At 39.5% G+C, this 24975-nt stretch overlaps 1 protein-coding gene across 15 annotated transcripts in view; it reads left to right on the top strand.

The window, feature by feature from the left end:
- Nucleotides 1–24975, top strand: part of FOCAD (focadhesin) — a 371528-nt gene that overhangs the window by 281208 nt on the left and 65345 nt on the right. For 8 of the 15 annotated variants that reach the window (XR_011995524.1, XR_003235359.2, XM_072728174.1 and 5 more), the window contains 6 exons: nt 6150–6238; nt 9566–9610; nt 14365–14473; nt 17289–17408; nt 19907–20145; nt 23344–23433. Coding sequence is in view for 10 of the 15 variants with exons in the window: in XM_072728174.1 (XP_072584275.1) it covers nt 6150–6238; nt 9566–9610; nt 14365–14473; nt 17289–17408; nt 19907–20145; nt 23344–23433 (692 nt within the window). In the remaining 5 variants the exon portion in view is untranslated. The remainder of the gene's footprint in view (nt 1–6149; nt 6239–9565; nt 9611–14364; nt 14474–17288; nt 17409–19906; nt 20146–23343; nt 23434–24975) is intronic. The other 7 variants (XR_011995526.1, XR_011995525.1, XR_011995523.1 and 4 more) reach the window with 1 other exon arrangement.

Genomic DNA, 24975 nt, shown 5'->3' with positions numbered 1-24975 from the left:
GCTGCTCTGCCAATTGTGTGTGCTCTGTCTCCCTCTGTGTCAAATAAATAAATAAATAAATAAATAAATAAATAAATTCGTTCTTTTTAAAAAAAAACTTTGCTGCATCATGTTTCATTGAGTCTAGAATTTGTAAAGCTAGTGATGCATCTTCAGCGGTTCTGATTCGTTGGAAGTAAGGATGGGACCTGGAGCTTCCATATTTACCAAGCTGTCAGGTCATTTTAACATACTTAGTCTGTCAACCACACAACAGTGCTTTAGGTGGTTCCTCAAACCATGCTGGAAATCACATTTTAAAGATGTTCTTTTAGAGCCATTGTTCCTCTTGGCTCAGCGGTCACATGTTTTTGTTCCAGGTGGCATCTGGGTGCTCCATTTTGAACAGGTGCATGAGTGAAGGAATGTATATTACTTGTCTGCACCCTTAACCGATTATAGTTTTTCTTAGAGAAGAGTGAGATTGAAAGTCAGAGCATGCACTTTTTCTCACCTCTGTATTCTTCTGTATGATTTTGCAGGGCTTTCCTTCACTAATCATTACAGACCACCTTTTACTGTCTGGGCCCTGGGCCAGGTGTGTGGGGTACGAAGGAGAATAGAGCATTCCTTCCTCTGTGAGCTCCTGGTTCTGTGTGGGAGACTGACACATGTCCACCAGCAATTTTAGTTCAACATCTTTGAGGCTTTAATAGAGGATGTACAAAGTACTATGTACTTTTTGTACAAAGTACAAAGTACTAGAGAAAGAAGGCAAGAATAACTCCTCCTCCTGCAGCATGAACTGAGAATTTTATTTAGCTCATAGCATAAGGAAGGCTAAATCGAACAGGATTACGGTATAACTCATGCAGATGACTTGGCAATTGATTGAAAGAAAAAAAAAAAAGCCCTCCACAATTTTTTTTTAAAGATTTTATTTATTTATTCATGACAGACACAGAGAGACAGGCAGAGACACAGGCAGAGGGAGAAGCAGGCTCCATGCAAGGAGCCCGATGTGGAACTGGAGCCCGATGTGGGACTCAATCCCAGGACTCCAGGATCACGCCCCAGGCCAAAGGCAGGCGCTCAACCGCTGAGCCACCCAAGCGTCCCACCACAGTTATTTTTTATAATAAGAGCTACCATTTATTGAATAACTAGTGTGTTCCAATGCTTAACATATATTATTTCAATGAATCTTTCCAGAAACCCTTTGAAGTGAATGTTGTTAATCCCATGTATATTGGGTTTATAAACGGGAAAGCAAAGCAATAGTGCAAAACCCAACAGTCACCACTGCTGGGCTCCTGAAAGGAAATGGGACCTCACCTGGATTTATCTGTCTCCAGAGCCTCAGCCTTTTCCACTGTGGCATGCACTTTCCCTGGCACTGTCAGTACTTGTAACGACAAATAATGCAAATTGTTTTACTTTTTTAAAGGATAGATCTATTTATGAATAGCTAGCTGAGTATTTTTAGTAATGCAGGTCAATTATTCTGCCTTTGTACTGTCATAGGTGAAAGCATGCCTCTTTGCTTATTTATCATTGAAAATCCTTTTTAGTTTGGATTTCTCAGAAATCCAGTTCTATTGAGAATTGGTGACAATGGAAATGAAACTCAAAGTATAGACTATAAGATTTTCAGGGGATGCCTGGGTGGCTCTGTGTTTGAGTGTCTGCCTTCAGCTCAGGGCGTGATCCCGGGGTCCTGGGATCAAGTCCCACATTAGGCTCACCAGCAGGGAGTCTGCTTCTCCCTCTGCCTATGTCTCTGCCTTTCTCTCTCTCAGTGTCTCTCATGAATAAATAAATAATATCTTTTAAAAAAAAGAGAGAAGATTTTTCAGTATTATTTAAAAGTGCAGGAAAGCTTTTTAGGTAATCACTGTTATTTGAGAGCACACTGATGCATTTTAATTGTTTGAGTTTTTTAAATGAGCCCACACACTTAAATGGAATTTATGGTATCTTAGAAGAATTAGAGCAACTGCCAGACTCCTTGTCTATATCAAGAATTTCTGTCCCGGAGGATCCTTCTTCTGTGCAAGAGTTGCAGTTACTTCCATCTGGTGCTAGACATATTTTGTAGCATTAAACCAGAGGATCATTTAGAGGAGGCATGTTTTATTCAGTTAAGCCTAGGGGACATGTTGAAAGATATATTCTATGTTATTTCCTGGAGTTTGATTATGATGTAAGTTTGAGATCTGAACAGGACAAGTGGCTTAGCTTGGGCATCTGCTTCCAGCCTCATCTAATTTTTCCACAAGGACGTTAGAATTTGAATTTTAAGTATATCAGTGTGGTTGACATGGGGAGGTATTTGGCTTTCTTCCCATTAAGATGGAAAATGCAGATAGATAAAGATGATTGACAGTTCAGAGTCTATTTTGGTAAGAAAGCCTCTACAGCCTCTTTACCTTGATGCTTGTGTGGGATGCTGAGCTGGTTAAGGTCTCCCGCCTTTGTGTAAAGGGCTCTTGTGAATGTGACCTCAATCCAGAGAGAGGAATTATAAAACAGTTTGACTGCAGACATTTGCTTCCTGAGTTGGTCAGTTAGCCATAAAATAACCTGAAATAAAAACCAGGGTCAGGGAATAGTGACCCTGGTAGATTTCTCTCTGACCGCTTGTAAGAGTTGTTGGTTTGTTTTTAATGTCTGCACATTTGGAGCTAGGTGAGATTGCTCACTATAATCAGCAAGTTCTTGGTTATATAGACTAAAGGTTTCAAAAAAGTAAGAAGGATAGATAAGTAATTGGAATCTACAGGCAATCCAAAAATTTCAATTTAGGTGATCATTTCAGCCTTTCCCCTCATAGTGAGTACTTTCCCTCCCCTTCGACCACAGAAGCAGAGGTGACAGGTGAGTGCCATTATGACCAACACACAGAGACTCAGGGGCAAAGTGGATATGAATAAATAGCCTCACATGGGCTGGGTGGAAAGGGTGAGAGAGACATTCCAGAAGAGAGGATCAAGAAGAGCAAAGGAAAAAGAAGGAAGAAATTGACTAAGTTACGTTGATGGTTGTACTGGGTTGTGGCTATAGGAGAGATTAGAAAAGTAGTCCTTCTCCTTAGGCTGCTTGGATACTAAGCTCCTTTGGGTTTTGTTTGTTTGTTTGTTTGTTTCTAAGCAGATTTTGAACTTTTTCATTTCCTACTGTTTATCCTTTTTGGAAAAGCATTCTGGCAAGTCCATGTCCCTACAAGTAAAGAGGCCCAATTTAGGAAGCATAACAAACAGGGATAGGCAGTAAATATTATTTTCTATTTCGCCTATCCCCCTAAGAGGTCAGTGTCAGTATTAAGCATTAATATTCATGTCTTGCCAGTTTGTTCGCCTCTGATTCCTTGCTCCAGGAGACAAGTGGGAGAAATGAAAGGGCCAGGATTCTATCTTTGAGAACAGGGGAGATAGGGATGGATATGGTTGAAGTAAATAGAAATATGAAGGATGAGATTAGGAAATCCATCAAATCTCAAGAGTGTCTGGGCTGGGCAGCCCCAAGGCACTGTGGCTGGAAGTTGCATGAAGTGCAAGGACCCCTCAGACTGATTGAACTGTTTCAGCCATCAGTGAGCCCACAGGCTGGTGGTAACTGAGAGCTTGTATATATTCACAAGAGATCATTTCATAAGAAGATGATAAAGGGAGGTTTTCTTTTGGTTGTTGTTATTATTAACAATAAACCTGGTATGGTAGCTTTTTTTTTTTTTTAAGATTTTATTTATTTATTCATGAAAGACAGACACAGAGAGAGAGAGAGGCAAAGACACAGACAGAGAGAGAAGCAGGCTCCATGCAGGGAGCCCAATGTGGGACTCAATCCCGGGACTCCAGGATCAAGCCCTGGGCCGAAGGCAAGCGCTAAACCACTGAGCCACCCAGGGATTCCTGGTAGCTCCTATTTGTTATCAGCCACCATACTAGATAGATATGTTTCCACATATTTTAACATGATGCCCTAATGCCATGAGATAGTTGTTAGCTACATTTTTATGAATGAGGAAATTGAAGTTTGGAGAGATGAAGTAACTTGTCCAAACTTACATGGCAAGTAAGTGAAAATGGCCTTTGGTCAAGGCACTCTTATTCCAGAGCCCATATCCTTAACTCGGCAAGCTGTATTGCTTTCTTCTCTAGAGCATATATGGAGATATACTTTTCTTCTATGGAACATACCTTAGGACTCTGTTTTCCATTTTATTATTATTATTTTTTTATCTTTTATTTTTATTTTTTTAAAGATTTCATTTATTTATTCATGAGAGACAGAGAGAGAGAGGCAGAGACACAGGCAGAGGGAGAAGCAGGCTCTATGCAGGGAGCCTGATGTGGGACTAGATCCCAGGTCTCTAGGACCAGGTCCTGGGCTGAACACAGCACTACACCACTGAGCCACCCGGGCTGCTCTATTATTTTTTTTTTTAAGATTTTAATCATTTATTCATGAGAAACAGAGAGAGAGAGAGGCAGAGACATAGGCAAAGGGAGAAGCAGGCTCCATGCAGGGAGCCAGACGTGGGACTCGATCCTAGGACTCCAGGATCACTCCTTGGGCCAAAGACAGGCACCCAACCGCTGAGCTACCCTGGCATCCCTATTTTATTATTATTTTTAAAGGAAGCTGTACACCCAACATGGGGCTTGAACTCACAACCCTGAGAGAGAACGCATGCTCTACTGACTGAGCCAACCAGGTGCCCCCATACCTTAGAACTCAAAAGACAACCAAAAGAAAAATGGACACACGGGGGCACTTAGGTGGCATAGTTGGTGGAACGTCCAACTCTTGGTGTCACCTCAGGTTGTGATCTCAAGGTCATGGTATCAAGCTCTGTGTCAGGCTCTGTGCTCAGAATGGAGTATGCTTGAGTTTCTCTCTCCCTTCCCATCTGCTCCTCCCCTTGGCTCTCTTTCTCTTTCTCAAATAAATTAATCTTTAAAAAGAAAAAAATAAAAAGAAAAAATGGACACAATAGGAAATCTAAAAGTCAATAGACATTTGAAAACATTTTCAATCTCATTGATAAACAGTGAAATGAAAGTTAAAACCATAATGAACACTGTTTTGCCCTTGCCAGAATAATAAAAATTCAAAGCCTGACAACTCCCAATGTTGGTAAGAATGTGGAATAGTTAGAACTTTTATTCTCACTGCTAGTGAGAACATAAGCAGCACAACCATTTCTGAAAATGGTGTGGTATCACTCAGTAATGTAATACACGAGTAAGTTCTCATCCAATTTAGAGCTCATCAATAAACCAGTATTTTAAGTACATTTAAATAATGTAATTGGTGCTATACTAGAGGGGAAGGGAGCTGATCAAAATAATACCGAGTGTAAAAAAAGGGAAGATAATAAATTTCTGAAGGTCTTGGTGGTCTTAAAGGGATGATAGTAGCCATATCTTTATTGTGGGTAGAAGTTGAAAATTATGATGTCAACTTTTTTTTGGTAAGGTTTTATTTGTTTATGAGAGACACACAGAGGCAGAGACATAGGCAGAGGGTGAAGCAGGCTCCCTGTGGGGAGCCCAATGTGGGACTCGATCCCAGAACCCCAGGATCACACCCTGACCAAAGGCAGATGTTCAACCACTGAACCACTCAGGCATCCCTGGTACCAACTTTTATAAATTCAAGAAATAAAAATGTAATATGCAGATGTTTGAGAATGACTTTGGTTATATATTACCCAAATCTTAAGTGTTACGTGATTATCCTCATTTTCTACCATTCTGTTTTAGTCCTGGTGTCCAGAACCCAATTTTTGGTATAGTGTCAGTTGTCAGCTGCCAATAGAAGCAGATCATTATGATAAAGGAGGATTTTTTTTTTTTTTAATGGGACCCACATTAGCGGGATTCAAATCTGGTGTTAATCAGTATCCCAAAATGAAATGCTCTGCCCTAAATTTTCCAAATCTCCAAGCTGCTCCAGGATAAACTTCTTGGTGAGTGTTGAAATACCTGATTGGTGATAGGATTCTCTCTCTTCACACATTCTTTTTTATAATAATCTAGCATTTTATTAGGAACACTGAAGACCAATGAGGGAAGGCTCTATCTGTTATCAGTGTTTTATAGAGAAATTTTAAGGCCGTTCTGACAATAGGGTTTGCAGGCTGATTTATGCTTTGTGTCCTGCAGGGCAGGATGGGAGAGCTGGACTTGCAACTGAAACATGGGAAAGAAGGACCTGAAGAGGTGCAGTACAAAAAAGGCACAGCCTGGCTCTGGTAAGGCCTCTCTGCTACTCCTTGCTCCTCTTGGGAAATGAATGATGAGGGAGGGAGGGGCCACATTAAAGGCTTATGCAGGGAATTTTAACTTCCATACCTGCCTGAAGGTGAAGAGGCTGAGTTCCGATAGGTGGATTTTCCAGATCTGACAAGTAGAGCTTTATTCATCAGTTTTAGTTAGTTTTACACTTGTTTTCTAAAGCAGCTCGAAAATGGTTTGCTTTTCTCATTTTCCCCCATATCTGATTATTTTATATGCTTTCAACTGAAAAATTCTGTTTTTCCCACTCCATTCATTGCCTTCGTAACAGTTCACATTAGTCAAGGAATACCTTTCCATTCCTGTGCTCCTCCAGTCTCCCCAAGACATCTTCATTATTAGGAGCAACTGTACCACGACAGGGCTTTAATTTCTTTGGCAGACATCCCCTAGTGAATTCCCTTATATTAGCTAGAAATGTGTAAGTGCTGGCACATTAAAAGCAATTTAAATTGTTACATGGGTTAAGAAGACTACCTTGTCAGATTAATGTGGCAGCAACCTAAATCTAGGTAGAATGGCCAAGAATCTAAATTGCTTTACCTGCAGTCACAGGTTTCTTTAATCTAAAAATCTATTCAATGCTTACTCGAGTTTAGGTTTTTATTTACTGATAATTGACATATGTAGAAAACAGAAGCTTTGTGTGCATGTGTTTAAGTAATTCTAAGTTACATTTTCTAGATTAACTTTAAAAATAGCAGCACAATTTAAAACATTAGGACGTTGAATTTAAGATTAGTGGTTAAGAATTTGGATTTCGCATCCTCTCTGTGATTATCTTTAACATACAGCTTGAGTTTCATCTTCTAAAAATGATGATTTGGTGGGGGTTGTATATTGGGTATATTCTCCAAAATATATAGAGAGATGGAATGAAGAATGTGACAAAGATGGGCATTGAAGGTAACTCCAAGATTTTGACTGTGAATAACTAAAAGTATGGACTTCCCATTTCCTAAGATAGGGAAGACAACAGAAAAGCAGATCTGTTGGGGGTAGGAATCGGGTTTAGGTCTTAAGAATTAGACCTCCCATTTGGAGATTTCTGGTAGGTCATTGATGATAAAAGTCTAGAGCTTGGGGATGAGATCAGAGCTGAAAATATAAATTTGTGTATTATCAATATTTAAAATCATGATGCTGGCTAAGATCACCTAGAGATTGAGTAAGATAGAGAAAAGGTCAGAGGGCAGAGCCCTAGGGCAGTTCAATATTTAGACATGGGGAAGATGGGGATCCCTGGGTGGCGCAGTGGTTTAGCGCCTGCCTTTGGCCCAGGGTGCGATCCTGGAGACCCGGGTTCGAATCCCACGTCTGGCTCCTGGTGCATGGAGCCTGTTTCTCCCTCTGCCTGTTTCTCTGCCTCTCTCTCTCTCTCTGTGACTATCATAAATAAATAAAAATTAAAAAAAAAAAAAGACATGGGGAAGATGAAGAGGGAACCAGGAAGGCACAGGGAAAAGTAGTGATCAGTGATGTGGGAAGAAAACGAAGAGATAATGGAATCTTAAACACTGAGGGAAGAAAGTGTTTCGAGAAAGGAGAAACTGATTGTGTCAAAGGTTGCTATGAGTCTGTAAAAGGTGGAGATGGAGAACTGAGAAAGCCTCTGCCTCTTCAGAGTCCTTGGTGGTCATGACAGGAGCTGTTTTGATGGAGCTGTGGGGACAAAAGTCAGATTATAGAAGGGTCTAGAAAGAGAGGAAGGAGGAGAACTATTTGGAATGAATTCTGATGAATGAGAAGCAGCGAAATGGGGCAATCACTGGAGAGTTTTTTCTTCTATGAAGATGGTTGATTATATGATGTGTTCGCCTGCTAAGGAGACTTCTATGTGTAGAGAAGGAGCAATTGGTGGTACAACAGCCAGAAGCAGGTGGTTAAGGAGGTGGAAACTAGTCCACACATAGAAGGTTTGTCCCTGCCATAGGCAGGTCATCATTTTTCAATATTCCACGTTGACCAGTAAAAAAAAAAAAAAAAAAGCAAAAACAAAACCGCATTGAATGCACTGTACTCCATTTAGGAAGACTGAGATAGGAGAATATATTGGAGAGAAATTTATTGTCAAATAGTATTAAAGAATGCAAGTTTAAGGTCTGTAGGAGAAGTTTGCAACTATTTAAAAAACTTGGCTCTTAACATGGAGTCATTCTCAGAGAGCACTGAATAGCTAAGATTTTTAAAATATTTCCAATGAAAATAATGGAGCTATAACATATTTGCAAAAATTTTATATTTATAAAAATTTTGAACTTATGAAACTCAAAGTATATAGTGAAAGTATCTATGATTGCTTCTTCAAAGCATAAATATGGCAGTCAATGGTTGTTCTTCATCTCAAGGCTTTTATGTTGAAAAGAAATTTTATCTGGTGAATATTTGAATTGAGTATGCTATCTTCAAATCCACAAGTGTAGTTGTTTTTCTTCAGCTCCAGAGTGATTTTATAACCATTTAAAATTTTATTCTCTATACATACGTAGTGACTATTCTATTATCTACAATTTAGAAATAGTAAATTGCTATTTTACTGAGCTCTTCTGCAAAAAAAAGAATGTCTTAGTCAGTTTGGGCTGCTATTACTAAAATACCATAGACTGGATGCATGGCTTAAACAACAGAAAATTTATTTCTCACGGTTCTCAAGGCTAGGAAATGAAGATCGAAGTGCCAGGAGATCTTGTGCCGGTGAAGGCCTGCTTCCTGGTTCTCGAGAGGCTGCCTTCTCCTTGTATCTTCACATGTTTGAAAGCAGAGAGAGAAAACAAGCATTCTGTGACCCTTCTTACAAGGGTACTGATCCCATTGATCAGGGCTCCACCCTCATGATCCCCCAGAGGCCTCACCTCCATACACTCTACATGGGGAGATAAGCTTTTATTTTTACTTTTATTTTTTGGCGGAGGGAGATAACATTTTAACACATGACTTTGGGGGAACACCAACATTCAGCCCATAGCAGAATATAATATAAAGGACACTTGTATGGCCACCACCCAGTTTAAGAGGTGACACCATCACAGCACTGCCTGTGTGTCCCTCGTAGGTTACAGTAACCTCCTTCCCCGCCTCCAATAAGTGACCTAAGGGATAGGCAGGGGATAGTCTTTGAAGTCAAGCCCATGTTACAGTTTTTTCACCTTACTCTAAAATTCCACATAAATAGTTCTCGGATCTGGAGTCATTGCCAGAGGTTCTTATTAATTGACAGGTAAGCAAAAAGATTGGGTTCTTATTCCGACATAAACTGTTGCACTTATTTTCAATCTTTATTGCAGGGTCCGAGACATGTTGACTGAGGAGATCACCAAGGCGGTGGCAAAGTAAGATCCATTTATTATCTTACCAAATATTTTCTTTAAACATTTTTTTCCTGGCAGGTACCTACAATTTTCTCCCTTTAAGAATTGTAAAGGACTTTTCAATTGTTTTTTAAAAATCTGTTGTTATCCTTTCTTATGTTAAGTTAGTTCTTAAGTTAATGTCTTTCTGTGAGAATACAGAGGAATCAATACAAACATGACTTCTGCATCAAGAGTCATGAGGTCATGCCCTTGTTGTACACCTAACAAAGTGCCCCGTGCTTTGACTTAGATTTAAAGGATTCTCATTTAGTTTGGGGCGGAGGTGGGGGCTGTTGAGGGAAAGAGAAATCCTTGCTGATGTGAATTATGTGGGTTCTACAAATAGGTTATTAAATCTCAACTGTGAGCCAGGAAATAAATCAAAGTAGTACTTCCTTTCATTCCCTTTGTGTTACTGGGTCCAGGGTATCTAAAAGTCGAATTTTTGTTTTATTTTTTATTTTTTTATGTAAAAATCGAATTTTCAATACTAAAAACGAGCATGAAGACCCATGAAAAAAGCAACTTCAATCATATCCTTATGGTTGTTTTAACAAAAATAACGAGTATTACTCCCTTGAGGCTTTTTATTTATCTTAAGCCAACTCTCAACAGAAAATTATACCCTAATGAACTTGCTTGAACAATCTCTTCAGGTTCCTTTGCTAACAAGCTGAGTAATTGTTCCTGGCAGTAAGTTACATGTCAGTTAAGGCAACTTCTCCCTTCCACCATCACCTTCAGCTGCAGCCCTTTCTGTAGGACTTCCTTTTTTCTTATCCACCAAATAACATAGGTTGACCTTTGACCTAGAGAATTTCATGTGTCCATATTATCTAGACATATTTAATTGCAGGATCGTTTATCCCTACCATGCCCTGGAACCTTCCGTGGCTAAATAGGTTTTGCCTTAAAAAGACAGAAAACATGATCTACCTTAGAGTTCACTTTCTGCCAGTAGTTTCTTAAGCAGGCATGTAACTGTGAAGTCTGATCACAGTCCGTGCTCACTACTCAGCCTCATGTCTTCCGAATAAAGGGAGATAGAAGTGGTAATCCTCCCCAGCATTCAGTTCTGTGGGAGGCACTGGGAAATATCTGTTGACATATCTGTTGACAAAATGAAAACTAAAGTACAGAGAGGCTTCACTAGGGACTCATTTGTCTGCTTATCCAGTTTGGTGAATTGCAGACACAGTGGGAGAGCACTCAGCTGCATATTGGAGGGGAGGAGGTGCTGGGTGGGGGGGGGGGGGGGCGGTTGTCTTTGACCTTTACCTTTCATAGTTGGTTCCATTATGTAGTATACTTAGAGCCTGTTAAAAACAGTGCTCTGACATTTGCAGCAAAAAACTTGAATGCTGAAGAATCTAGGAGCTTTGTATTAAACTACAATTTTGCCTCTCCAGTAGCTTTTGCATTTTCCATTCTAAAATTTTATTTCAACAAGTTTTTAATTTTTGGATTTGCAAAGCATCCTTTCATGATGCTAATACCTAAGAAGAATGTGTTCACATTCTCAGTGGTATGGAATAAAAATAATTCATATTCTTGTGGTGTTAAGCCTTTTCATCAAAAATTTCAAAGTATTTTATAGACCTTATCTTATTAAAGCAATGCTGACAATAGTAGGTATGACAGCAGGTAAGGTTCAGAGGCTGAGAGATTAATGAAAAATCACTCTGCTGCCCCCTCTTTACTTTTTCTCACTGGCTTCCTCCACCCCACCACCACCTGCTGCCAGCTTAGCCTTCCCTTCCTTGGATCTTGGCTGCCACAGCCTGGTTTGGACCATTGTTCTGAGCCATAAGTTAAATGCAGGAAGTAAAACACCAGTCACAGGATTAGACTGATTTGCTCATTTAAGAGCAGTTTTAAAGCATCAAGGCCAGGGCTAAGGGAGAATCAGAACACAGATAAAACCTGATGATTGATGTAAGTTTATTTTCATTGTTATTAATTAAATAGATTTGAACCCGAAGATGAAAATCCCCAAAGGACTGGGTCACTTTACTAATATGTAATGTAATACTTTGTCCCTAAGAAAGCATCATTGTAGCTCATCCTTCCCTGTGCTTTTTAATTAGGTTAATGGCATCAGTTTGTTCCAAAGGACAGTTTAATTAAAATGCTAGTGGTGTTGCCTAGATAAATACTGTACTGATGCTGACATGTTATTATGCAAATTAGTTACTACTGCCTGACTGGTAGGGGATAGTTATTTGATCAACAAGCTGATGGGTTTTTGCTGAACCGGTTGTAGATTTTCACCTGGTGGGCTCCTCCAAGAATTTGTTTCACTAAATATATATCGAGTGTCTCATCTCCATAAGTTACTGTGCTAGACATGTCGAGTTGACCAAGAGCTAGTCACAGTACCTTTGTGAAACATATAGCTTGGCCTGAGCATGCATTGTGTGGACTGTGAAATATTTTTTTTCTATTCAAAGATTAATGTCCAAATATGTATTTAGTCTGCAAGCAAAGGTCTAATTACTAGTGGCTTTACATACACTTTTCTCCATTTTACAAGAACAATACATGTTCAAGAATGTCATGATCAAGGACACTTCTGAAACAAAATCACTTTGGGGCTCTGTTTTGAAACTGAGGTCAAGTGTTCTTCTAGAATTTTGTGGTTACAAGAGGATTTTTGGGGATATCTTGTCTAATCTTTGTTTTAAGAGATTTGATACCAATTTCCGGTGACCATCTGAGTTTTTCTATAAAGTGATAAAAACTGGGGATCGAATTCTCAAATTACTGAGAATTTGAAACTTTTTTTAAAAAAAAATCTAACTTTAGGGATTTGTGGTCATTTTATAGCAGGACAGGCTTCAGGATATTCTCAGCTAAAGGAAAGAGATAATATTAGAAATAAAAGGTTTATTTTGGTTTTGTTAGTGACATTATGGCTCGGGTACCTGAGAATGCCCAGACTTTGCCCTGCTCCCTGGTGTTTATTATTATCTATAGGAGTTCCCAGTGATCCTCACTGCAAAACTCTAGCAAAACGTAGGTTGAAGGCATCTGCTTAGCCTTCAGGTCTCCCTCCTATTTTATCCCTTCGCCCCATCCCCCAATATAAACATTGTTGTTTTATCAAATTATGGTAGGCCTCGTAGAGGAGCGAATTTAGGAGTGAACAGAATGACCAAGTGTGCAGAGCAAGCCTTCACTGAGTTTAACCACCCCAAGGTGGCAGAGCGAGAAGGCAGGGGGATTAGATGAATAGGTAGAAGGAGGCCTGTGATAATGGCAAGTCTTGAGTCCCATTCTTATCCAGTGGAAGCAAAAATGGAAGAACATGTGTATTAACCTCTTAATACCTAACTCACAGGTTCAGGCATAACTGTGGGCTGGGACTGGAGGTCCTTAGCTTGCCAGGGTAGTGGGGATGGAAGTCTCTTTATCCCACAGATCTGTTGCATTCCTGCACTGAGTTAAGCAGGAGGCATTCTAGCATGTCCACACAGATTCATGTTCAGGTCTCAAGTCTAGGTTTTTGGAAACAATCTCTGTATTTATGGGAACCCATAATATGTATTTATGGGAACCAGGACAGAACTGAACTATCAGTTCAGCGGTTATGGGTGCTCTGTTGCCTGAGTTCTGCTACGACAGAGATGGCAAGCCAAGACTCCTATATCAGTGTCCCACTAAAGATTTTCTTGTATAGAATCATGTTGTATTAATGGAATAATATCAAATGCTCATTTTCAAGTGGTAAGTATATTTAAGAAGGTTTGGTTTTCTTGATACTAAATCCAGAAGTCACCTTTTTAAGATATGGTTGCTGATATTAGAAAAAAAACACACTGTTTGGATAACGAGAGAGGGCAACTCTCAATCCAGATAGTTTAAAAAGAGACCCTTTTCTTTGCATCTTATCTAGGGTCTCTAAATTCTATCACAAACTGACTTTAAGGTTGCTGGCTTTGGCATCTTGAGGGAAAGAAGGATAATAATAAGAAGAAGGATAATAATGGTTGACAGTCAACCAGTGTGGCAGGTGGCTGGGTAGAGGATGCTGTCTGAAGTGGCTCACTCAAAGCTGCAACTGCATACCAGTGCTGTAGAAAAGCCAGAGGCCCGTTCCAATCTCCTGCCCTTACTCGCCTAACTATCCTCACTTGTGTTTTCCCAACAAATTGATACATTTATATTGGCCAAAGATGACACAGAAAGAGATCGCTTAGGAAATGCCACGTCAAACAATGAAACAAAAACATGAGAAAAATGGGCAGTCCAGGTGGCTCAGCGGTTTAGCACCGCCTTCAGCCCAGGGCATGATCCTGGAGACCCAGGATCGAGTCCCACGTCGGGCTCCAGTCCCACATCGGGCTCCTTGCATGGAGCCTGCTTCTCCCTCTGCCTATGTCTCTGCCTCTCTCTCTCTCTCTCTTCTCTCTCATGAATAAATAAATAAAATCTTAAAAAAAAAAAACAACCCTGAGAAAAAACTTAGATATATGAGCTTAGACTTGTAGGACACACACACACACACACACAGTCTAATGACCATACGCAAATGAAGAGTGAGATACCAGCATGAGTGCCAGAAGAAGGAAGAAAGGCTGCCAGCTTCAGCGTACAAGCAGAAGTGCATGGATGAAGCTCTGTGAAGGAATGGAAGTGCTTTCTGACCTCATCTGCCTTCTCTGTAATAACACCTTCTCTTCTCCTGGTTAATGCCCCCAAATCCTCTCCTGGAATTTTTTCTTTTTAAACAGGGAGAGCCCAGTGGTCAAGGGCAACGCACTGTTAGCCTTAAGCAGCCTCGCTGTCGTCGTATCCAAACACGAAGCCAGCCTCTCCTCAGACTCTGAGGGGGTCCCAGAGGTGAGTGGAGGGTGATTTGAACCAGCTGGGCAACTGTTTGAAAAGTGAGAAGCTTCTCTGAGTCTGGCCCTTACTTGATGAGGTTTTAAGACCTGTGCTTGGCGGCAGCACCAAGTTATGTTACTCGATGGGCCTTTACAGTGCAAGCTGGAGGGGCTCCTCAGACACTTTTCCTTGCTGCTTTTCTGTTTTGCTTTCTCCATCACAGTTAAGTGGTCATTTCCATTTGAAGGTACCAATTTTATGCAACAGGGGTTGTCTTTTTGTGATTACATCAGTGGTAACCAATCTTAGGAGGTTAACTAGGCTTACTGAAAGTGAACAATGCTGTCAAAAAATGATAAATAAGCAGTGTTTACTGACTGAAAAAAATTGTACTTTGCATTTTAATTGTAGATGTCAATGACAAAGTGCCTATTCATTTTTGCAAGGCATTTATTTCTTAATTAAACATGTGGCGAGCTGGCCAATGTTCATTTCCAATGTACTTTTTCAGATAATTCATATCTGTCAAAATAAAAAGGCATGGATTTATTCTTCTTTTAAGCCCCATTATCTAGTAGCTATCATTATCTGGAGACAATATAGCCAAGTGGTTAAAAAACATAGGCTTTGGAAGAGGAGAGTACTATATTTAAATCCCAATACTTGCACTTAGTAGCTCTGTGGTCTATTGTTGGTAACTTCCTCTTGCAAAGCCTGTTCCCCCATCTGTGAAGTGGGGATAAAGGTACTCACCAGATAGGATTGTTGTGAGGATTAAATGAATGAATGAATATATGTAGAGCACAATGGTTGGTAGATACTAAGCCCTTAGTAATAGTAACCATTATCTGACTTCTTGCTGGAAAAACCATTCTTTATTCAATGTTATTCAGTCTGTTTGTGTTCCCTCCCTGTGTCTTATGGGCCATCTGTACTCTTTTTTTCATGGTGGAGTTTTTTGGTTGCAAGCAAAGGAACCAACTCTCCTCTAAATAAGAAAGGAAGCAGAAGGATGTGGCATCTGGAAGCCCATGGAATTGAAGGCAAAGCTTAAAACTGGGTTTGGGGAAGAGCATTAGGCACAGGAAGTGACATGAGAACCATCACAGCAGACTATCACCACTGGGATGGATCAGCTCTGGTCACATACTGTGCTTGCATCACTCAAGATTTAGAGTCCCTATGTCTCGTGCCCACACCTTGGGCAGGTTGGATGGGTAGCTTCATTGAGCCTTTAACCAAGCTTTCAAATCATGGTGGAGTGAATTCTCCAAAAGGTGCCATTACCAGTAAACAAGAGAATAGAGCCTATGTGGCAAAAGCTACAAATGTATATTACAAATGTAGGGAAGGGAAAGAGGCCAAGCAATTATTGCATGAACGATAAAAGTGTAGTTACCGTATGAAAATTTAGCTTAAAACTCTGAATCTTATTTGACTTATGAGAAAGATGTTTTATATCCTTGAAAGAGCCATGGAGTACTTTAGCAGAGACAATATACTAAGTAGAATCTGCATGACCTAAAAAGTTAACATGCCTTTCTAGGATCCCTGATTTGGGGCAGTCAAGCAGGTAATCTGCACCAGTAATAATCAGGGGTCTAGCTCAGAGTTTGAGTTCCAGGCAATCCTTTTTTTTTTTATTCCCCTACCCTTTTGTTCTATACTGACTGTAACACATTCTACACAAATATCAAGAAGCCACACAGCTCAAAGATGGGGCTCTGCTTTTATTCTTCATCATCTTGTTTTTGGTTGTTATTCAGTACAAATTCAAGATCTCATTATTTGATTAAAGTTGAAGTTTTCAAACTGTGTTCACATCTGCATATGACTAAGGGCCAAAGATCCTAGGCAGAAGGCCTTCTTTGAGTCAAGGCATTAATTCCAAGTATGCTTAACACTGTGTTGACCTTTGTCGTTTGCACTACCTGAGTGTCATGTTGTGAGTTAACGGGTGCTTTTGACATCCATGGTCATGAAATATTTTAAAAACCAAGTTCTCTTTTTAGTGAGTTGGGTTTTGTTATTGTTGTTTTGTTTTGTTTTTGCATTCTCTTTCCTCCTCTTTTCCCAACTGAAGATCATTTGTGCTTTCATACCTAATTAGCTAGGCAAAATGTTGTGATGATTCACAATGATAAATATATGGTGATGGTAAGCAGAAATGTTAAAGATGGTATGAAAATTTTGTAGACTGCTTTATTGCCTCCTTTGTGAAATAGCAAGTCATAGAAATGAGACATTTTGAGTTTCTTTCCCTGCACGTCTCTCCCTTTAACCCCTACATCACCCTCGCTAAACAACAGGCAGGCACCAGATTGCTCTCGGAGGCAGTCTGTTTTGCAACCGCCTGCCCTCTCACCTCTGCTTGTCTTGTATAAAAGGTAAATCTTATTCCTTTTGGGGCACAGGTTGAGGATGTGTATTCATCAAGTACCTATCCGCCTCCTAAAATCCTGGTGGGTGAATGTTACTTTTTGATAATAGTACGTTATTCTTTAATACAGAAAGGGGTTGTACCCTGGACCTAGAAATAATGTTTAGGTTTTCTTTTCTTTTTTTTCCATTATCATTTTCATGTTTCTCTTCTTTTTTCTAAAATTAATTAATTAATTAATTAATTTGTGAGAGAGTGAGAGAAAGCAAGCAGGGAGAGGGGCAGAGAGGGAGGAAAAGAGAATCCTCAAACAAACTCTTTGCTGAGTGCTGAGCCCCACAACATGGGGCTTGATCCCAGGACCCTGAGATCATGAGCCAAATTCAAGAGTTGGATGCTTCATCTACTGAGCCACCCAGGTGCCCCTCACTTCATGTGTTTTTCCACCAGCAGGTTCAGCCCAATTTCCTTTCGATGAAGGAGTGGGTTTCCATGGTGTCTGATACTCTCCTGGTCATTGTGGATAGCCATTACCAACCCAGAGGACAACTTTTCTCCTCGTTTTATTATGTAAGTCTGAGAAATACAATTTTAAAAATGATCAGAAAAGTCAAGCGTTGATGCTGCTCATATTAGTTGCTAACATGAAAGCCGTACCATGGTGTATGGTTATTCTCAGTCATAGCTTTATGTTAGAATCACCTGGGGAAATTTAGAGTGCATGTGTGCACATACACATGTGTGGGGAATGTGTATAAAATCTCTCTATATATAGAAAAAATAAATACCTGTAAGCCTTTCCTTTGCTTTAATTGTTTAGTGATGGGCCTTGGGCATCATCAGTATTTTCAAAGGTTTCTAGATGATTCCCATGTGTAGTCAGAGTCAAGAGTTACAGTTGTAGTGAAATAAGCATTGGTTAAAGACTAGGGTCCCTGAGTTTCTAGTCATAGTTTTTTTTAATTCCAGGATATGTGAATAGTGGACAGTTTACTTAATCTCTTTGGACCTTTGTTTCCTTATGTGTAACGTGGGCAATTGAACAATATTATCTTTAAGCTGTTGTAGCCTCAGCTCCATCCCTTACGGGTTTTGTGACTGATGACCTGATACTTTACCCATCATTTGATTTTCCTTATCTGTACAATGAAGGTAAAAATGAATGCTTTACCAACTTTAGAAAAGATTTGCGAGGATCACATTATATAACTTGTGGGAAAATGTTTTGCAAACTGTGAAATGCTCTATACATACAAAGGAATATTGTTGTTGGTCATAAAAAAGCACCTGTCGCTTAGCCTTTTTCTTTCTGCTAATATCCTAAGATTAGAGACAAACGGAAAATACACCTTTTTGTTTATGTTTTATTTCCCCTTCCTTTGGCTGTAGTCCATGCTTTCTTTCCATATCTGCATGGAATTATTTTGGTTCTTCCTTATCACTCTCCACTGCTTAGGGAATTACAGTGATCATGGGACAATCAGCTGAGTGGTGGAGGATTATAGTCAACGTGAATAAAAATATAGCACAGGTCGTGAACTGTTGCTAAGATCATGAATTAAGCCTGAAACAACATTGCTTTAGGTCTTCCCTGTACAGCGCTCTTGGGCCTTAGGGTCCGGAGCTAGGATTTTTAACTATACTCGGAGACAAAAAAAAAAAAAAAATGACGTGTAGATAATATAGATTTAAATTGGAAGGCAGATTTTACACAAAGAAGTAATTGCATCATGATAATTTGTTTTCTATCAGAAGTGTTTTTACTCCTTTATTCTAGTTTATGTAGAGGCCTTTGCAATAGCTATCTGGTTCAGATATTCACCAGGATAGGATATTCTATGAGATTTCTAATAATGCTGCTTAGTTCTTGCAAACCAATAAAAATAATCTCCTAGTAGCCAGCTCAGGGTTGCCTCTTACCTTTTTATTTTTGCATTCTTATACTTCTTCAAGGCCCTGATTCAAAAGCCACTTTCTTTACTTCCAGTGTTCTAGCAGCTGAGTCATTTTGAACAGTATTGTCATTACAATGATGCTATGTTAACTTAAAGAATACCTTAGCACATGTTTGATTTTTATCCTTGAAGTACTAAAGCTTAGAGAGTAAATGGGTACAGGATTAAAAACACTTTTTAATGTGCTTTGACTGCAAGGGACAGCATGGCCTTTATGATGTGTCTGAAAATTTGAAGTGGATAATAGTGCAGAATGATGAACGGGCTTTCTTCCCCACTTGAGACATATTTATAAATGTATATAATGTCTGTTGGAGCTCCCTAACATGGGATTCTTGTAGAAGCTGTTCATATTCAGCTGCCCTGCCATTTTATTAGGGTTGTTATTCATTTCTTTTTCCATAATTACATATAGGAAGGCACATATAGAGTTCTCCATTTCGTTTTGAGTAGCTGGTTATTGCTTTGTAACCAGAGGCTTTTAGGATTTCAACTTCCTTTTTAATTAAATGGAATTAACCCCCTGTAGGAAATAATCCATCTACTGGGAAGTGTTCCCACCAAAAATTTTGGGAGATTTGCCAATAGATCCCTGTGCTAAACTTACACTTATTCCTTTATACTAAACTTTAGCAACCCCTCCCCTTCCCCACCCACTACACGCATGCTTTCTTTCTCTCCTAGAAAACTGGCTTTCTGGACATTTATAATGTGGCTTGGTGGTTTCTCCAAGCTTGCGTAATTTCACTTCAGGTTATTTTTATTATTATTATAAACACATGTAGGCTTTCAAAACACAAATGTTTTTTCAGTGTTTATGGTGAGGGAATTCACACCCTTTAAAAGAAGACAATGATGATTTTTTTTTTTTTTTCGAATTTAAAAGGACATGATTAACCAACTGTTTAGTAGGAAATTGTTTTGGTAAGGAAGAGTGAAAAGGTAACCTACAGACAAACACAGAAATAGACTTTTGTAGATTGTATTTTTGATCGACGGGGGTGGATCTAAGAGATGCTGATATTGTTGTGTAGTGCTTTTGTGATAGGTGTTTTTCCTTGATGTTTTAAACAAAAGGCCAATCCCCTGTTTTCTTCCTTTGGCATGTCCTAGAAATCCTATTCTGGTGAAAACACAGCTAGTGCGATTGCCCGCTCTGCTGCCGCCACGGCTTTGTCTCTCCTCGTGCCAGTTTTCATTATTTCTTGCAAAGAGAAGGTTGAGGAAATCCTAAACATGCTGACTGCCAGGTTACCTGGGAAACCAAGAGCTGATGAGTCTCAAGCCGTGCAAATCCACATGGGCCTTGCTTTGGGGATGTTTCTCTCTCGCTTGTGTGAGGAGAAACTCAGGTATGGTTTATTAAAATATCCATCCTTTTCCTCTTGTTGATGTTAGGCAGAGGATATGATACACATGCACACACACATTCACGAACATTCTATCTGAGTGATGGGTGGTTGCTAAACTTTTTGAAATGGGTGAGTTGATCCTTTCTTCTCCTTTGTGAGTGAATCTATCTTTCCAGAATGCCATCACAAAGATATTAGTGTATATTTAGAGTTGTTCTTATTAAAGTGATGATTACTTGAAAATCATTCCATGCTACCTGGAAACCCTGGATGTACCCGTGCAATAATAGATATAAGGAAAAATATAATCTGATGGTGCTAAAAATAAAAAGCTTCTTTTTTTTCCTGGCGTATAAGGGTGAAAATAATTGGCGATCCTTTATTGATATCAGTGTAAAATGGAAGGGAAAGATTGGAGTATCCCTGCCGCCTCACGGGCGCTGGGAATCACCCAGATCACCTGAGAACTGCATGTACCCAATTTTAAAAGGTTGCTTTTATCCTGTGCCCTGGCTACATTTTTATAATCCTTCAAGAGTCTTAATCTGTGCATATTATCCTGTGTGCTTTATTCAGTTTGCTCAGTTTTGGACTGCTTGCTTTACCCTTGAATGGAGCTACCCGAGTATCAAAGACCTAGGTGGAAAGTTCCACTAGACAGGAAAGTTTCCCTGTGCGTGAATCTACTTTGATTGTGTTGTCTATTCTATTTGTTCTTTATTTTGTAACAAATCTTAGAATGTTATATATGCAGGTTGATTACAGTGTGGTACAACATGAATATTTGCATATCATGAATATTTAGATGTGCAATGACTTGGAATTCAGCCCCATTTCACCCCTATCCCCACCTTCCCACTGGAAATATGATAGTTGGGAGAGGTATCCTGTTGTGACGTTGCATGTCCTTAAACTTCCCGGGTTGGCAGAAATTAATAGTCTGTCCAAAGCCAAGAGACGGTGTCGATGTGGGTAAACTGGATAACATTATGCTATATTTAGATTTCAGTTTGAAACCAGTGGTTACGTTTGCATTTGTAATTTACACAGCTTTGTGCAAACACCATTATGTGAAACCTTTATGAGAACTGCTATTGATCTAGGGAAATACTATCTTTCAGATGATCATTTTCAGCTCTTGGAAACATCTGTCAGATTGGGAAGACTGGCTTCGTCTTTGTGATCATAAATGAAACGTTTTTAGAATGTTCATTTTGTTCTCTTGACCAGCACTAGTATTTACAGGCCTAGTTCTGGACATGAACAGAAAGCTGCCCTTTGCATGTGAATTGACTGTTAACATATCTTGAGTGTGTGTGTGACGGAATGCAACATGTTTTTTAAAGACTCAAAACTTGAAAGTGATTTTTTCCCCCTTTGCTACTATGCTACAAATGGCAGTTTCTTCACCATCTGTGTTCATGCTCTTTCTTCAGTATCTTTCAAGCAACATGTTTTACAACTAAAAATGAGCCATGGCAGTTTAATTCCAGGCAACTCATTTCATCCCATCTTGGCTCTGGCTCCCTTCTTCATTAGTTTAGGATGAGATGCTGCTGGTTTTAGGGCTTGACAAGCTTGCACTTGTGGCTAATTGAATCATACTACCTGGAGGAACCAGAAGGATTCATCCCAGTTCCTGGATTGCCTTCCACCCCGTCTCTCTTACTTGACTCTGCACCTTCAGGAGAGGGTGGAAAAGGACACCAGGAAGTTCTTTCCACGGCCTAATGCCTTCAGAATCAGTGCAGATTTTCACTTTGCTCTAATGATCTGTTTGGACAGCATGCTTCCTCTTTTGGCCAGTTCGTGAGTACTGTAGCCACCAGTATAGTTATTCATGGTTCCCACCTTCCTAATTTCTTGGAGCCGAGGAATCTGAAATATTTGCCTTTTGGTGCTAATAAATATTTTACTAGATCATGACAATGTCACTCGATAATGACATTTTGGAGAAAGTTTCTATTTTTCTACAATCAGGGTAATCATTTGGAGGGCTGTTGGCTCTGAATAGTCAGGGACATCAGCTCAGTGGCCCAGCATGACCCCCTCAGGGGTACAGGATTAGGACAGTATGTTGGTCTCAAGAATGAAAAATCACCTTGTAGAAGAGAATCATGATAATCCATTCTTGACTATGGCTTATGAAAAAGTCGCCTGAATTTAAATTCCAGTCTAGAATTTATTCAGAAAAGCATATTATTCCAAAGTTTGCTTCTGTCATAACTCCCAGAGGATACTAGTAAGATCTCTTTAGCATTTGTTTAGGATAGTTAAGTATATTTTACTCCAGAGAACAGCTATAATAGGACTTAGTCAAAGCTATTAAAACTGTGTGTGTGTGTGTGTGTGTGTGTGTATGTGTGTGCGCGTGCGTACACGCGCATGTGTGCTCACTGCAGAATGTAATCCTTCACCTCAGGCAAAATCACTATATTCTTGGTTTGAGAAGACATTATTTAAAGTATCCTGTGGCTGGTTGGCATTCCTGGGGCTGCATTCCACTGAGCATGGTCCAAGGCAGCAGTATGACAATTGACATGTTAGAAACCCCTTGACAGCAAAGTGTTGGTGACGAAGCCCACAACTCTGCCTGAAAAAACAGCCATAGAACTACCTTTTAAGTTTTCTTTTACTGTAGAAGTCATAGTTCTCACCAAGACAATTGCAAAACCACATCAATTACTCTATAAAGGTAGAAAAATATATGTCTGGGGTTCCCCCCGCCACCTTTAAAAAAACAAATGTAAGTAAAAGGAATAGAAGAGCCTTCACAATTGAGACATGAAATCAGAAGTAATGGTCTTTGCAAGAAAGAGATTTGGAATGATTCTTGTTAATTTCAGCTTCATGGGTTGTTAAATATTCTGAAGAAAATCAGGTTAGCATCCTTAGAAATGTATCTGAAATTCTGATTTTGGTTCTTATTTTTAAGTGATTTGAAATTTGAATGAGCTGAGTAAATACAAAAGTAACAGATTTTGAGTTTATTGGTTTACAAGTGATTATACTTTTCAGGAACTCAGTTATTTAAATAAATTCTCTGACTCCATTTCTCTGTCTGCAAATAAGTATATGTGAATCATCAATATTATTGTTCCTTGTTTAGTAAAATATTAAGAGGAAACATCATTATAGTATTTTGGACATTTGAATGATTTTAAATAATTGAATTTTTTCCTTTTGGCCTTTGCCCAGTGATATATCTGGCCAACAGATGAACCTTCTTCTGATGAAGTCTCTGGATGCCCTGGAAAATTGCTGCTTTGATGCTAGTCTGGAATATAAGTATGTTGGTTCCATTTCCTCTCTGATACTTGGAGATTGACTCTTTCTCTGCCGTAAACTTTGCATTCAATCGTTGAAATATTTGTCAGACTAGAACTTGAATTCCTTTGCAAGGGGTTTTCAGTAATAATCAAAAACCTGTAGTTATAGGTACTTGTTCTTAAAACTATGCTTCAGCCATAGACAGTTTGCTTCAGTACAAAGCAACAAATGTCATTTCATGGCTGTCATTATTAATACCTTAGTTCTGGCTCAAGCTTGTCATATGAGGCATGTATCTGGAGACTTATGTGCATGACTTAACCTTTTTAAATAATTGAAACTATTCTTTGAATTTGATTGGACAAAGAGACCCTTTGACCCATGATTTAGATTTCCCTTGTGAAATCCAGTGACTGAAGAATCAAAATGGAAACAAATACAGGTTCCATTTGGCATTCCCAAACTCCTCAATATTACTGGTTTCTTCCTGCCCTGCCTTGGGACTCCTCTATACTTTTATTTTATTATATTTTTTTTATTTTATTTTTTAAAAACACAACATTTTATTTATTTATTCATGAAAGACAGAGAGAGAGAGAGAGAGAGAGAGAAAGGCAGAGACACAGGCAGAGGGAGAAGCAGGCTCCATGCAGGGAGCCTGATGTGGGACTCAATCCCCGGACCCCAGGATCATGCCCTGGGCCGAAGGCAGGCGCTAAACCCCTGAGCCACCCGGGCTGCCTGGACTGCCCGGACTCCATGCTTTTAAAAGATTTTTCTATTAAACTAAATACCTTAAAATTTATTATTCCAATCATAAAAGGTAACCGAAACAAAAAGGAAAAATAGGAAAGAATACCTTGTTACCTGGCTGGCTCAGTTGGTAGAGCACATGACTTGATCTGGGGGTTGTGACTTCGAACCCCATGTTGGGTATAGACATTACTTTTTTAAAAGATTTTATTTCTTTATTCATGAGAGACACAGAAAGAGAGGCAGAGACATAGGCAGAGGGAGAAGCAGGCTCCCCGTGGGGAGCCTGATGTGGGACTGGATCCCGGTATCATGACCTCAGCCAAAAGCAGACACTCAACCACTGAGTCACTCAGGTGCCTGTGGGTGTAGACATTACTTAAAAATAAAATCTTTAAAAAAGAAAGAAAAATAAAAAATAAGATTTTTTTTTTTTAAAGATTTTATTTATTTATGATAGTTATAGAGAGAGAGAGAGTGAGAGGCAGAGACACAGGCAGAGGGAGAAGCAGGCTCCATGCAGGGAGCCCGACGTGGGATTCGATCCCGAGTCTCCAGGATTGCGCCCCGGGCCAAAGGCAGGCGCTAAACCGCTGCACCACCCAGGGATCCCTAAGATCTTTTTTTTAAAAAAGAAAAGAATACCTCAAAAAATTGTTAAACATACTTATTTAATGTTTTAATTGGTCTGTGACTTGTGTGGGAGCATATAGTTTTATTAGGCTTTCTAAAATATTAACACAGTATGGGACTTACATTGTAGCTTTTTGGACTTCAGTTTAGATCATCTGGTGTTCTTTGTTACTA

Source organism: Vulpes vulpes, chromosome 12, assembly GCF_048418805.1.
Source record: "Vulpes vulpes isolate BD-2025 chromosome 12, VulVul3, whole genome shotgun sequence".
NCBI lineage: Eukaryota > Metazoa > Chordata > Mammalia > Carnivora > Canidae > Vulpes > Vulpes vulpes.
This window is presented reverse-complemented; position numbering and strand designations above follow the sequence as displayed.